At 34.7% G+C, this 13,933-nt stretch overlaps 1 protein-coding gene across 2 annotated transcripts in view; it reads right to left on the minus strand.

The window, feature by feature from the left end:
- The window catches only part of LOC106468241 (protein king tubby 1-like), an 87,123-nt gene that overhangs the window by 11,893 nt on the left and 61,297 nt on the right, over positions 1–13,933 (minus strand). For both annotated transcript variants that reach the window (XM_022396572.1, XM_022396571.1), the window contains exons 4-8: positions 12,995–13,185; positions 11,425–11,670; positions 10,348–10,460; positions 7,522–7,636; positions 1,449–1,547 (exon numbers count right to left, since the gene is read on the minus strand). In XM_022396572.1, the coding sequence (XP_022252280.1) occupies positions 1,449–1,547; positions 7,522–7,636; positions 10,348–10,460; positions 11,425–11,670; positions 12,995–13,185 (764 nt within the window). The remainder of the gene's footprint in view (positions 1–1,448; positions 1,548–7,521; positions 7,637–10,347; positions 10,461–11,424; positions 11,671–12,994; positions 13,186–13,933) is intronic.

Raw genomic sequence — 13,933 nt, forward strand, 5'->3', positions numbered from 1 at the left:
ACAATATTTTTTTGCTTCGGCCAACCCTTCTCTGTGATACGTGTTTAGCATTGATAGTTCTGTTTTCTATGATCCACTACATTTTTTGCACTTTGATATTTGTTGGCGTGATCTAGATAGATTCATACATTCTGAAGAAGGGCCTAGGTTCGTAAAGTTCAAGTAAATCAACAACACAGTCCTGTTCTCCATAATTTTCGAAAAATTAACCTATATTACATACAAAGCTAATAGATAGCGCTGTTTCACTAACTGTAAAAAAAACAACAAAAAACTATATAATAATGCACAAATGATTAAAGAATTAACAAAACATGAAAAAACAGATTAGTTTCGATAGGCCAAACTTGCCATTCTTAAAAGAGGGGTAAAAACTATTCTCAGATACTATGTATAGATATCTATGATCATAGATGAAGCTTTTTATTAGTGTAGTTGTTATCATCAGTAAAAAGAAGGGTGAACTTATCATCAATATATCGCACAAAAAATTCAGGTTTCTCATCTAATCCATTCAATAATTTATTTTCAGTCATCTATGAAGATGTCACAATGAAGATGGCTCAGTAGTAAGTCTGTGAACTTATAACGTTAAAAATCAAGTTTCGAAACTCTTGGTGACCAGAACACATATAGTCCATTATGCAGCTTTGTATTTTACAAACAAAATTACCCATGCTTAGTAATTATTGAAAAATATTCATATTGAATTGGAGGTATGAATTGCAGCGAACAGTCTGACCAAGTGCATAAGTTCATTTCCTACAGTAGACGAGGTAAATATTTCATTTAATCTTTCGGACAAAGCACTTACGTCTCCATCTATTGGGATAAATCAGAACTGATTACTCGTTAACAGACTCATTAACTTTGTAACCCAGGAAGATTAGTTATGTCTTCTCTTGCCTAACTCGTTTTTTTTTTCTTTATAGCTCAAACTATTTCCTAAACCTTCGCGAACGTTCCAGACATTAAGGCCAGACCCATTTGACCCATTACGTCAAACTTCTTTTCGGCTAAACAACAATATACATTTCTGGAAACCCTAAATTAAAATAACGTAGGCTACAAAAATACGAATCACTAAACAACAATATATATTTCTGGAAACCCTAAATTAAAAACGTAAGCTACAAAAATACGAATCACTAAACAACAATACAAATTTCTGGAAACGTCTAGGTTAAAAATATAGGCTACAAAAACACGAATCAAATAATTTAGTTGGCTACATAAATAGCATTAACTCGCTTTTTACTGCTTTATTGTGTATAGTATGTACATGAATACGTGTTGGATAAGAGCGTATTGCTTGTTTTATTTTTCTTTACAATTGTTTCCATCTCAATTATTTTCTCATTTCTATACGGTATAACTATAAGACAGATCAAAAAATTTAATTTTACAATGCATCTATAAAAAGCTTTAAAGGAGTACACTTGACTTACTGAAATTGGTCGGGTTTCTACTCTTTTGTGTTCACTGTCCATCGCAGGTATGATGACCGTCATTTTTCTAGGGCCTTTGAATCCAAGCACATTGGTTTCCTGTAAAATTTAATCACTGCTTTAAACCACGTTAAATTCTTCTATTGGCACTTTAACCCATACTTTTCTCACTCATTTTACAATTTTCCATTTGTTTATAAAACTGCTTTACAATTAAGACACGAAATTTGCTTTTTATTGAGATACATCTCCCTATTGCTCGAAAAGTTAAATATTATTGAGAAATAATGGTTAGGGAAATTAGTGCTTACATCCAAAAAGCGTTAACCTCAAATTATGGACTTCTTTCTATTCCATTATTGCATCATATTGACTGATCTTGTAGGAATAACTGACCAAAACAAACGGGTGAAATTCCTCCTTTTCTGTGTAAAATTCACAATGAACTCTAGAAGTAACTTTGTTATTAAGGTTTTTTTCGTAGCAAAGCCACTTTGGGCTATTTACTGTGTCTACCGAGAAGAATCGAACTCCTAATTGTAGTCTTATAATTCTATAGACTGGGGGACGAGGGATTAATTGTACTACTCAAGGTATTTTATTTTTATTTTTTGTGGGATTCATATGTTAAGAAAAATTCTGTAACCAAAAAAGTCATGAACCAACAAGTAATTTTGTGCATAAAGAGCTTAAAACTGTGTTTAAAAAGCCGATGGAGAACCGACCCTATCGATATTTCTTGGTTTAGGCAAGGAATTGATATTTAATATTATTCCTAGACCATTCTCATTTCTTTTTTCTTTGTTTTGAATTTCACGTAAAGCTACATGAGGGCGCTGTCTGCGCTAGCCGTCACTAATTTAGCAGTGTAAGACTATTCTCAGCACAACTTGTAGATTTAAGATTGCTTTTAAATGAAGAACAAAATCAAAGCACGGTTGTTTAATTTAAATTACACCAGTTTCACCTTTCTAAACTCTCGTTCCACGTTGTTGTTGTTTTAATAAAATTGATTATTTAAAAATGAACAAAATTAAAATCAACAACATATGACTCCTATAAAACATCTAAGACTTTGTTTGTTTGAAGTTAAGCACAAAGTTTCACAAAGGGTTATCTGTGCTCTGCCCACCAGGGGTATCGAAACCCCGTTTTTAGGGTTGTACGTCCGTAGACGTACCACTGTGCTACTGGTGGCCAGAAATAACAAACACACTATTCGGATTTGTTGAATAGGTTCACGGAATCAAAGTTTTTTTGTTTTCCAATATATAGCTTATTGCATGTGGAACAAATTATGCAGTAAATAAACATGCTGAGATGAACGACAGTTCTTGAACGTAAAAGGTTCATTTAGGTCCTGATACTAATGTTCTGAAACCAATAAAATCGCAATTAGATTGTGCTCGAAACTTCACTAGATAAAATATATTCGTTTGTATTTCAGCGCTGTGTATTTACAGTGATTTTATTTTTTATTGAAAAATTATTTAACTAAGCCTACCAAATTTTATTCCATGAAAAACATTTCTTCTCCTGCCATACTACAAATCATAATTCAAATGAATTATAAAATGATAAAGCGGGCTTTTTGCAAGCCTTAAAAAAATCAAAACTGTAACTGTGACAGAAGTTGTACATAAAATTGTTATTTTTTTCAAGCAACATGTCCTCCAGTGGGACAGCGGTAAGTCTACGGACTTGCAACGCTCCCATCCGGGGTTCGATTCCCAACTGTAGATACAGCAGATAGCCCAATGTGGCTTTGATATAAAACAAACAGAAAAGGGACAGCGATAAGTCTACGAACTTAAACGCTAAAATCCAGGGATAGATTCCCCGCGTTGGATACAGCAGATAGTCCAATGTAGCTTTGATCTGAAGCAAGCAAACAATCTAACAATATATCACAAAGCTAAGGTTTTATCACTTGGTTCCGATCTTTACACGAATATCCGCTCAAATGGAAATCATACTGGTATATAAAATTAAAAAGAGCATTTATTACTTGTTTAGATCATAAGCATATGACTTTTTGAAATTAATGTATAGCTGAAATAATAGTTAATTTCATTACATTATGAACTGGGGTTGGCTAAAATGGCTAAAACTGAACTTTTATTGAAGTTCAAATTCAAATTTGTGCTGATTTGTTCAAAAGTAGTTTGATTTTACTCCTAGGTGGCTATGAGCGCTCAAAAAAATTCAGGAAATTTACGAACACTAATTGTTTCATTAAAATCGCGCTAAATCAACCCAAAATTTGCAATTTTCAGTTGTTTTTATCCATAAAATTAAACAAATCAAAGTTTTTGTCTAATAAATTTCAACTGTGACGTATGGAAGAACGACTACAAGTTTATTTTCTATATATTTTTAATAGGTTTGGTTTGTTTTGCATTTCGCGCAAAGCTACACGAGGATTATCTGCACTAACCGTCCCTAATTTGGCAGTGAAAGACTAGAGGGAAGGCAGCTAATCAACATCACCCACCGACAACTCTTGGACTACTCTTTTACCAATGAATAGTGGGATTGACCGTCACATTATAACGCCCACACGGCTGAAAGGGCGAGCGACTTGCGAGTCAAGCGCCCTAACCACTTGACTATGCCGGGCACTAGAATGGTACAACTTTGCCTTTGCGACGGGATGTATCAATCTGGATGTGATAATTAAGTTTAAGATTTACAAAACTTCTTTAAGTTCATATAATAATAGTAGTATCAATAATTCGCTTAGAAGTACTTAAGCATAACAACATTTATGAACTAATTAAATTTTAACATAAAAAAAGCTTTATTGTACAGATACAGACAGACTCTCAAAGTAGTAATAACATTAAGCATTTTATCTGAAAATCATATTCTTGTTTTTAATAAAATATCAACCACGAGAGTGTATTTGATTAATTTGTTAAATAATACTCAAATAGTATCCTAGAGTTCAATGCCTTATAAGAGATTCACCCGTAAACAATATTGAGGTTGAGTACATTATATTAAAACGATTTTGTAGCCTAATCACGTTGTTACAGTCCATGTCGCCTCGTCCAGTCATGCCCAGTTTGACAACCATGCATCTTGTTAATAATCCTGTAGTGTAATTTACACTGCATAAAGCTCCTTTGGAAGGCTGTCATATTCAGAGTACAACCCTGCTCCCTGTAGGCTTTCCATAGTGCATCTAGTATACGAGGATAACGATTTCCCAGCATCCAGCCACTTGACTAGTATGTCTTTATATGGAATACCTTGAATGGCTATTTAATTCTTCAGCTGACTGAGGTATGCGACTGTTGAACTATTAGGTCATGGATGCGTTATGTGTACATGTAACTTGTGTCGCTTTTACTGATGAAGATCGCAAAGTTCTTTCCATGGTTTGGGTGCGACTTGTTACGGATCTCTTTCTGGATGATCCTTATGTCCCTAGTCGATCCATTTTCCTTTGTTTTCCAATTCCATTAAATATGAGGGATATCCTCGTTTTCTAAATTCTAAATATCCGATATGAACACATCTTTATGATCTGAGAGTATGAACATTTTGCATCAAAAAAGGTTGTTATACACTCTTTCCAAAAGCGATAAATTTTTACTGAAATTTCGCAACCTATGAATTTCCAACAATGTCAAAATATAGTTTTAATAACATGCCGTTCTACCACAATTTTATATCGGCTGTGGTTCTCACGTAACTTAATAATTCAAACTCATTTTAATGTATTGTATTCAACCTTGTATTATTTGTTTTCTATTCTGAATGAGCTTTAACTTATTTCTTCTTGTTTTTCAAAATATTAAAAAACAATAAAACAGCTAAAATAACCCAGAGAATGCACGTAGAAAAGTTGAGACAATGCATATAGACACAAAATACTCAAAAGTGTCAAATATAAACGAAAAACCCTTGTCACACATTAAAATAAACTAAGAAAACACAATTAACCAAGGAAAAGAAAAAGGAATGAAAAACAATGAGAAACTTAAAAAAGGACTAGATTTCGCAGTGACAAAGTAAGTTATTTTTGTCAAAATCAAATAAACTAATTTTAGAAGTAGACAATGTAGATGTCATGGTGCCAATATGTATTATAAGGTGGGAAGGGGATTGTATTTTAGTTTGAATTGAAAGAAAGTCCAAGAGCCACTAATTACTATTATACACGTTATTTTCCGACTATAAGAAAGTTAATATTATTTCAATTCTTAAAAAAAATATTTATAACATCCATAGCTAGATCAACAATGGGGCCCATTATCTGAAATAAGGGGAGCCTTGAGAAATACATGCTTTATGCTTTCTTGTGATGGTTTTCACAACAGGAATACCCTATTGAAATCCGATGTCTTTGACATTTAGTTTGTAACATAAATCGACGATAGAAAATCGTGTGATCTTAATATGTGTGGCCAGCTTTGTATATTGCAAAGGGTGAAGAGGACTTGTTCTTCTGTAACCCTCTTGATCGACACCTATGTTTGTATGTATGTATCATCAAAGAACCACATAAAGATAGACACCTGTTGTGTTATTAAATAATTACCCTATTTTGGGCTTATTTCTCATTAACTTTGCAGCAGACGACGGTTCAATATGTTTGCTAACCCCTGAGTTAATATGTAAATATTTCAAACTTTCTGTTCAGTTTGAATGCAAAGAGTCGCTCAAGTAAACAACATTTACAGTTTCCATATTTTTGCTTTGCCAAAGACTTGATTTTCTAATTGACTACTAGCTCCACTCTTAATGGTGTTTTTTTATATGTTAAACTAAGAGACCTCTTCGCCACCTATGATTTAATATTAATACTATTCAAAAAATAGCTAAATATTGTATTGTGTTACATTTATTTCAACACTGTTGGGCTTTAAAAATGCCAAAAATGTAACGATGTTATAAAAATTAATTTTATAATTCAAAGAATATCAAACATAGGCTAGGGGCACTAATTTTTTTCACTGTTATAAGTATTGTTTCAACGAGAGAGCTGATCTTTAATATCTGGTAATGTTCATGGTATTGGTATTATTTCATCGGGAGAAACTGAGGCCTAATATCTGGTAACATCCATGGTATTGGTATTATTTCATCGGGAGAAACTGAGGCCTAATATCTGGTAACATCCATGGTATTGGTATTATTTCATCGGGAGAAACTGAGGCCAAATATCTGGTATTGTTCATTATCATATTGCAGAGTATATGTTCATTAATATCTGAACTCTGAATCAACGCACAAAAATGTAACAATTACACTCTTTAATTGACAACAATAATCAAAACACAAACACAGTACAATGAAATGAAACAAAAGACAAGTATGGGTGTGTTGGACTGGCAAGAGAGCAATTTGAAAAATAAATCTTTATTGGCTCTCTCTCGCAATTTCCGTGTGAGCATCCTCTTGTAAACTAAAGAAAAACGGAAAGATAAAATAAAAATTAAACACAACCCCTGAAGTTAAACTGAAGCAAAATATCAGTAGAGGAAAGGTCTCTAAAGTCAAAGCTACACTAAGAAAACTTCACAAAAAGATTATATTTACCAAATCTGTAACTAAAGATAAGAATCTCATTAAAAAATCTCTGCATAATAGAAGAGTGTCTGACATTTAATTCTAAAAATACAATAACCGTAACAAAGCCAAGTTGCCCACGTCACGTTACTCATGAACATGATCTCTGTCCATTGCAATTCAAGTGAAAGACTGGGGCAGTCCTAGGCCACTATTTGATTCACAGACAGCCTTCTACCTTAGGATGTCACGAACTATCTTCACTGCAAGCCTTAACCTAAGCAACAGAGCATAGTTCACTTTGATCCGGATAAAGGCAAGGTGTAAGATTTTTATAACATGCAAGACAGTAACGGGTGGTGATAACGTTTCGTGCATTACTCTGTTGACAGCTTTAGATGAACATATGCTAGCACTATCGAAATTATACAGAAAAATATATAAAGCCAATGAGTTGTGTTTTGCTGAACTGTTCTTAATTAGAAGAAATTAGGATCCAGAAATTATTATTATTATAAAAATTCTTGTTATTCGGTGTTAACGTTTCACTCACGTATATTACAGCAGCAATTTCACATCTTGAATTGGCCTGGTTGTCCGAAACGTTTCCTTCCTTGAGGTCAGTTACACTGTCGAACACGGTGAAGGAAGTACCAAACATGTTCGATCTACTCCAAAGAAATGAAAGGGTGATTTCAGATTGCATTCCTATAATCTGTATATTCACTCTAAAATCAAACACCAACACAACAGTTATTGTTCATTAGTATAAAGTAATTAACTTCGAGATATGTAATAATTTTTTTGTTCTAATTAGGTGTGTTTGAAGTTAAGCACAAAGCTACACGATGGGCTATCCGTGCTCTGCCCACCACGGGTATCGAAACCCGATTTCCAGCGTTGTAAGTCCGCAGATATGCCGTTGTGCCACTGACGGGCTTCTAATTAGGAAATATTTCTTACATTTTGTATTCTGCTTTGTTTTTAGAATATCTAGTTTTGATCAAACCAATTCATTAATACTGACGTATTTTAAAATTTTTTATAGAGTATATATTTTTTCGTTTTGGTGAAAGAAGGACTATGAAATGACTGAAACAAGTATTTAGCGCTGAAAAAACAACAACATTCGAGTAACTTCTCTAACAAAGATATGTTATTTATGAACGAAGTTTAGAAAAATAAGACGAATGTATTTATATGCATTCGTGGACTTTTTTGTTACAAATGAAAATCAAAAAATATTCCACCTGTACGTCTAGTTTTCACTTTAAAATAATACTCACATTATGAACGTAGTCAAATACAATATGCCAGCTCACGCGATTAAACAATACTCACACCATCCATTTAACCATTTACGGTATGCCAGCTCACACGTTGAAACAATACTCACACCATGCATTTAACCATTTACGGTATGCCAGCTCACACGTTGAAACAATACTCACACCATGTATTTAACCATTTACGGTATGCCAGCTCACACGATTAAACAATAGTCACATCATGAATTTTATTAGTTACGGTATGCCAGCTCACGCGATTAAACAATAGTCACACCATGAATTTTATCAGTTACGGCATGCCAGCTCACACGTTGAAACAATACTCACACCATGTATTTAACCATTTACGGCATGCCAGCTCACACGATTAAACAATACTCACACCATGCATTTAACCATTTACGGTATGCCAGCTCACACGTTGAAACAATACTCACACCATGTATTTAACCATTTACGGTATGCCAGCTCACACGTTGAATCAATACTCACACCATGTATTTAACCATTTACGGTATGCCAGCTCACACGTTGAATCAATACTCACACCATGTATTTAACCATTTACGGTATGTCAGCTCACACGTTGAAACAATACTCACCACGTATTTAACCATTTACGGTATGCCAGCTCACACGTTGAATCAATACTCACACTATGTATTTAACCATTTACCGTATGCCAGCTCACACGTTGAAACAATAATCACACCATGTATTTAACCATTTACGGTATGTCAGCTCACACGTTGAAACAATACTCACACTATGTATTTAACCATTTACCGTATGCCAGCTCACACATTGAAACAATAATCACACCATGTATTTAACCATTTACGGTATGTCAGCTCACACGTTGAAACAATACTCACACCATGGAAAAAAAATGTGTAAAATACAGAAGTTATCGCCAGTTTTTATTTATTGAATTATTGAAATTGTAATTACGATTGGAACAATCATTGGAAGAAAAACAAAATTTTTAGTCAATTTGATCATTTTGTTTGCATTAGTTAGTTTATTGAGGGGGTATTATTATCGGTCATGTTTGCATTAGTTAGTTTATTGAGGGGGGGGTATTATTATCTGTCATGTTTGCATTAGTTTCCCGCGCCTATGGGCCCGAGTCCCGAATCTTTTAAGCACCTAGCAACGCCTCTGGATAGAAGTGATTGTGGTAGGACTAAAGGCTAAAAATACGTGCAAGCCAATTATTAACCAAGATAGCTTGAAAATAGACCATACAGTGCTTACAAATTAAGCTCTATAAACTTTTTTGTTGTTGTTATTTGTTAGAATTTTAGAACAGAGTTGCACAAGGTCTTTCTGCGCATAGCCATCCATAATTTTGAGCTGATAGACTAGAAAGATGGCAACTATTCAACGTCAATCGTCGCAAACTCTTATCTGACCTAATGTAAGAATTTGACCTTCCCTCTTATAGCGCATCCATGGATCCAAAGTGAGGAGAGCATTATTGTGCAAGAGGACGCGAACCACGAACTCTTGGATTCAAAGCCTAAGCATGCTGATCACTAAGTCATGATCAATGTGTTCACATTTAAATTGAGACACAGATGATGATAAGGTAGTGTATTTTAGGTTTCAACGTTGCGACTATGATAAAACTGAGGAATTTTTTGAAGTGTGAACAGCCCAGCTCTTCCAACTTAGATCTGAGTTTGTACTGAAGGTATAAAATACTTTGCGATATTTATTTTTCTTTTTTGATAGAAATCACTAAACGAGGAAACGAAGGAGAGAATTAGAAAAAAATACACATCAGTTGGGCGGGCCCGGGCGTGGCCTGGTGGGTTAGCGTATCGGATTAGGAATCTGAGGGTTTTGAATTTGAGACGTGGTACTACCGTGGGCAATCCTGTTATTCGGTTAATAGTAGACGCTTCAAGCGGCGGACGCTACCGATTGTTTGCCTTCCATAGGAGTATCTTTACCTGGCTATTTAGCCCATTACGTGAATATGATGTCATTCAAGTGAACAAAAAAAAACACATAACCTGAGTTTCCCAACAAATGAACTTCACAAACATATAACCTGAGTTTTCCAACAAACAAACATATATAACCTGAGTTTTCCAACAAATGAACTTCCTCCTCGAGATAAGTCTGTCGAATCAACAGATATTAAGTAGTTCGAAGTTGTGCTCTTTTTTCTCTTTCGGGCCGCTAGGAGGAATACCTAAAGACGAAGATGAAATATATTAGTTTTGCTACGAATATTTATTCTCTCTAGCTGTTGAACTTCCACGTCCAAATTCCTACTTTTAAAATTATTCCTAATATTATCGTTATCAGATTATGTAGGATGATTCTACATGCATCAGTGATCATCATATCGTGAGGAAAAAACAACAACAACAACATTTAAACACCTGTGCTGTGCCCCCAGGGGCTCAGCGGCAAGTCTATTGGGTCGAAATGTGAAAAATCAAGTTTCAATACTCGTGGTGGGCACAACACAGATAACCCATGGTGTAGTTTTCTACTTACCAACAAGCAAACCTGCACAACGCTTTTAACCCAAATGGGCGTACTTGATAATCTTCTTCTTCAAATGAGAGAAGATTACTACTTTTTGTATTACGGAGTAACCTACAAATGTAGTAATTAAAACTAAACTTCAAGTCCAACAAATATTTACAAGAACAAAAACAAACAAACAAATACTGAACGAGAATGTCGTTTAGCAGTTTGACTTCAGTCTGTTGCCATGGTTCTCAGCTTGGATCCGTAAGTAGCCCAAAGGGGGGTTCGCGATAGTTGTTTGTAGTTTAAGCACAAAATTACACATTGGGCTACCTGTGCTCTGTCCACCACGGGTATCAAAACCCAGTTTCTAGCGTTGTAAGGCCGCAGACATGCCGCTGGGGCGCATTCGCGATAGTGAAGATTGAGTTTTTATACAGTTTAAAAAATACCATTTTCAATTAAATGAAAATAATGTTTAATTTGAAAATTTCCTTAATTTACATACTTATTTCTATCGGTGCAGCTTTTACATACTGTGGGATCTACGTCCTTGGATAGGCCTATCTGAGTACGGGGTTCGCGAGATTGTCCTTTGTTTAGAAAAGGAGTCAGCGATTGAAATGATTGAAAAGCTTATCAAAATACATTTCTGTTATAACACTACTAAGCCTAACCTTTTTACCGTCATCCTTTTCCAGATGCAGGACGTATGTAGGAAAAAGACCCCTGTCTACCCCTTTTCTATCTCTTGATATATGACACTGGACAGTCAATCCTTGAGGACATGGCTGTAAGGCAAATGCTGGTAGATCATCGAGCAGTTCCTCCAATTCCCCAATGTCTTTACTCTGTAGTTGATCTTCTTTGACCGAAGCTTCTTCCTGGTCGTCATTGGTTGAAACTGTTGAGAAGTCCTTTACCTTTACAAATAAACAAACGTCTTAAATGATAGAGCTATTGATTTATTTTTAACCTACAGTTAGTTGTATGCGTTAATGAAGTCTAAGATGTTTAGTAACTGCTATAAAATGAACTTTATGTGCATGTTAAATATACCTCTAAACATTTTAGTTATTTGTTGCTTTCAAGCTGAAACTTTATTGATATTGAAGACTGCAAGCAAGCCAACATTTCAATATAAAATAAATAGGAAAAAGCGCAATTTGACAAGTTTCCTAACGGTCTACATTTATTTCTGCCAACAATTACTACACGATAGATAAGTGGTTGATAAAGTATGTCATACCCAACAACAACAAAAAAGTTTAATAATGTACCTTACAATATAAACAAGTGGTTAATAAAGTATGTCACAACACAAACAAGTGGTTGATAAAATACGTCACAACATAAAAAGTGATTGATAATATGTGTCATAACACAAATAAATGGTTGATAAAGAATGTTACAATACAAACAAGGGCATGACATGACCTGGTGGTTAGGGCATTTAATACGCAATCTGCGGTTCGCAGGTTCGAATCTCCGTCCCACCAAACATGCTCGCCCTTTCAGCCGTGGGGGCGTTATAATGTGACTATTGGTTCGTAAAAGAGTAGTCCAGGAGTTGGTGGTGAGTGGTGATGATTAGCTGCCTTCCCTCTAGTCTTTCACTGCTAAATCAGGGACGGCTAGCGCAGATAGCCCTCGAGTAGCTTTGCACGAAAATCAAAACAAAGTACACCAAAACAAACAAATGGTTATAAAAGTACGAAACAACATAAACAAGTGGTTTGATAAAATTTATTATAACACAAACAAGTGGTTGATAAAATATGTCACAACAGAAATAAATGGGTCAGAAAGTATTTCACAACACAAACAAGTGGTTGATAAAGTATATAACAATAGATTGTTTGTTTGTTTTTTGAATTTTGCGCAAAGCTACACGAGAGCTATCTGCGCTAGCCATCCTTGATTTAGCAGTGAAAGACTAGAGGGAAGGCAGCTAGTCATCACCACCTACCGCCAACTCTTGGGCTACTCTTTTACCAACGAATAGTGGGATTGAATGTAGCATTATAACTCCCCCACGGCTGAAAGGGCGAGCATATTTGGTGGGACGGGTATTCGAACCCGTGACCCTCAGATTGCCGGGCCCATACGAATAGAGACAAATGGTTGAGAACATATGTTATAACACAAACAAATGGTTGATAATGTATTTCACAATACAAACACATGATTAGTAAAGTATGTCATAACACCAATAAGTGGTTAATGGTTAATAAAGTATAAACAAACTAGAGCATGTGGGGAATTTTTTTCTTGGGGCGACAATTTCTCCCTTTCTGGATCCGTGACTGTTGAAGAAGTATGCGAAACATCTTCCTGGTTCTTGAGCTTTTCAGTGTCTGATGCAACAACAGGAGTGCTTTCGTCATCCTCTTCTTCCAAGTCCACCACGGGACAAAGATCCAGCTTTGTCTGAAGCTCTAGGCGTGAAGAAATGTCATTTAAAAAAGATAACTTCAACTGTAATAACTACTTATTCTATCATTTGTCATCAAATATATTTTACGAGATAAGAAACAAAGCGCAGCTAAAGCGAGATTAAATATGAAACTATAAAGAAATTATACAATCTCTGTAATACAAAAAGATTTAAATTGTCAAATGTTTGGCCACTTAGTTTCTGAAGTAAGTTTTTGGTTGAAACGTTAATTAAATAATTATTTCTCCTTCATTTCTTCTTCTTCTTCTTTTTTCTTTTTTTGCAGTTATTTTAATCATTTATTTATAACTTCAGCTTTGATGAGATGTTATATTTTGTTTTCAATACAAAAGCAAACATTAATTTCGCCTTCAAATTAAAGCGCAGTGAAATTTTCGATAAAACTAATATTGTAAAACGTTTGGCATAAATGCAAAACATATGCGCCACAAAATAAAATAAATATCTGAAACCTGATTAAATGAAGAACCCAAATATTAAGATGTAACAAACACAAAATCTCTGAAATCTGATGAAATGAAGAACCCAGCTATTAAAATGTAACAAACAGAAAATCTCTGAAATCTGATGAAATGAAGAACTCAGCTATTAAGATGTAACAAACAGAAAATCTCTGAAATCTGATGAAATGAAGAACTCAGCTATTAAGATGTAACAAACACAAAATCTCTGAAAGCTGATGAAATGAAGAACTCAGCTATTAAGATGTAACAAACACAAAATCTCTG

This window comes from Limulus polyphemus, unplaced genomic scaffold, assembly GCF_000517525.1.
Source record: "Limulus polyphemus unplaced genomic scaffold, Limulus_polyphemus-2.1.2 Scaffold2930, whole genome shotgun sequence".
Classification (NCBI taxonomy): Eukaryota; Metazoa; Arthropoda; class Merostomata; order Xiphosura; family Limulidae; genus Limulus; species Limulus polyphemus.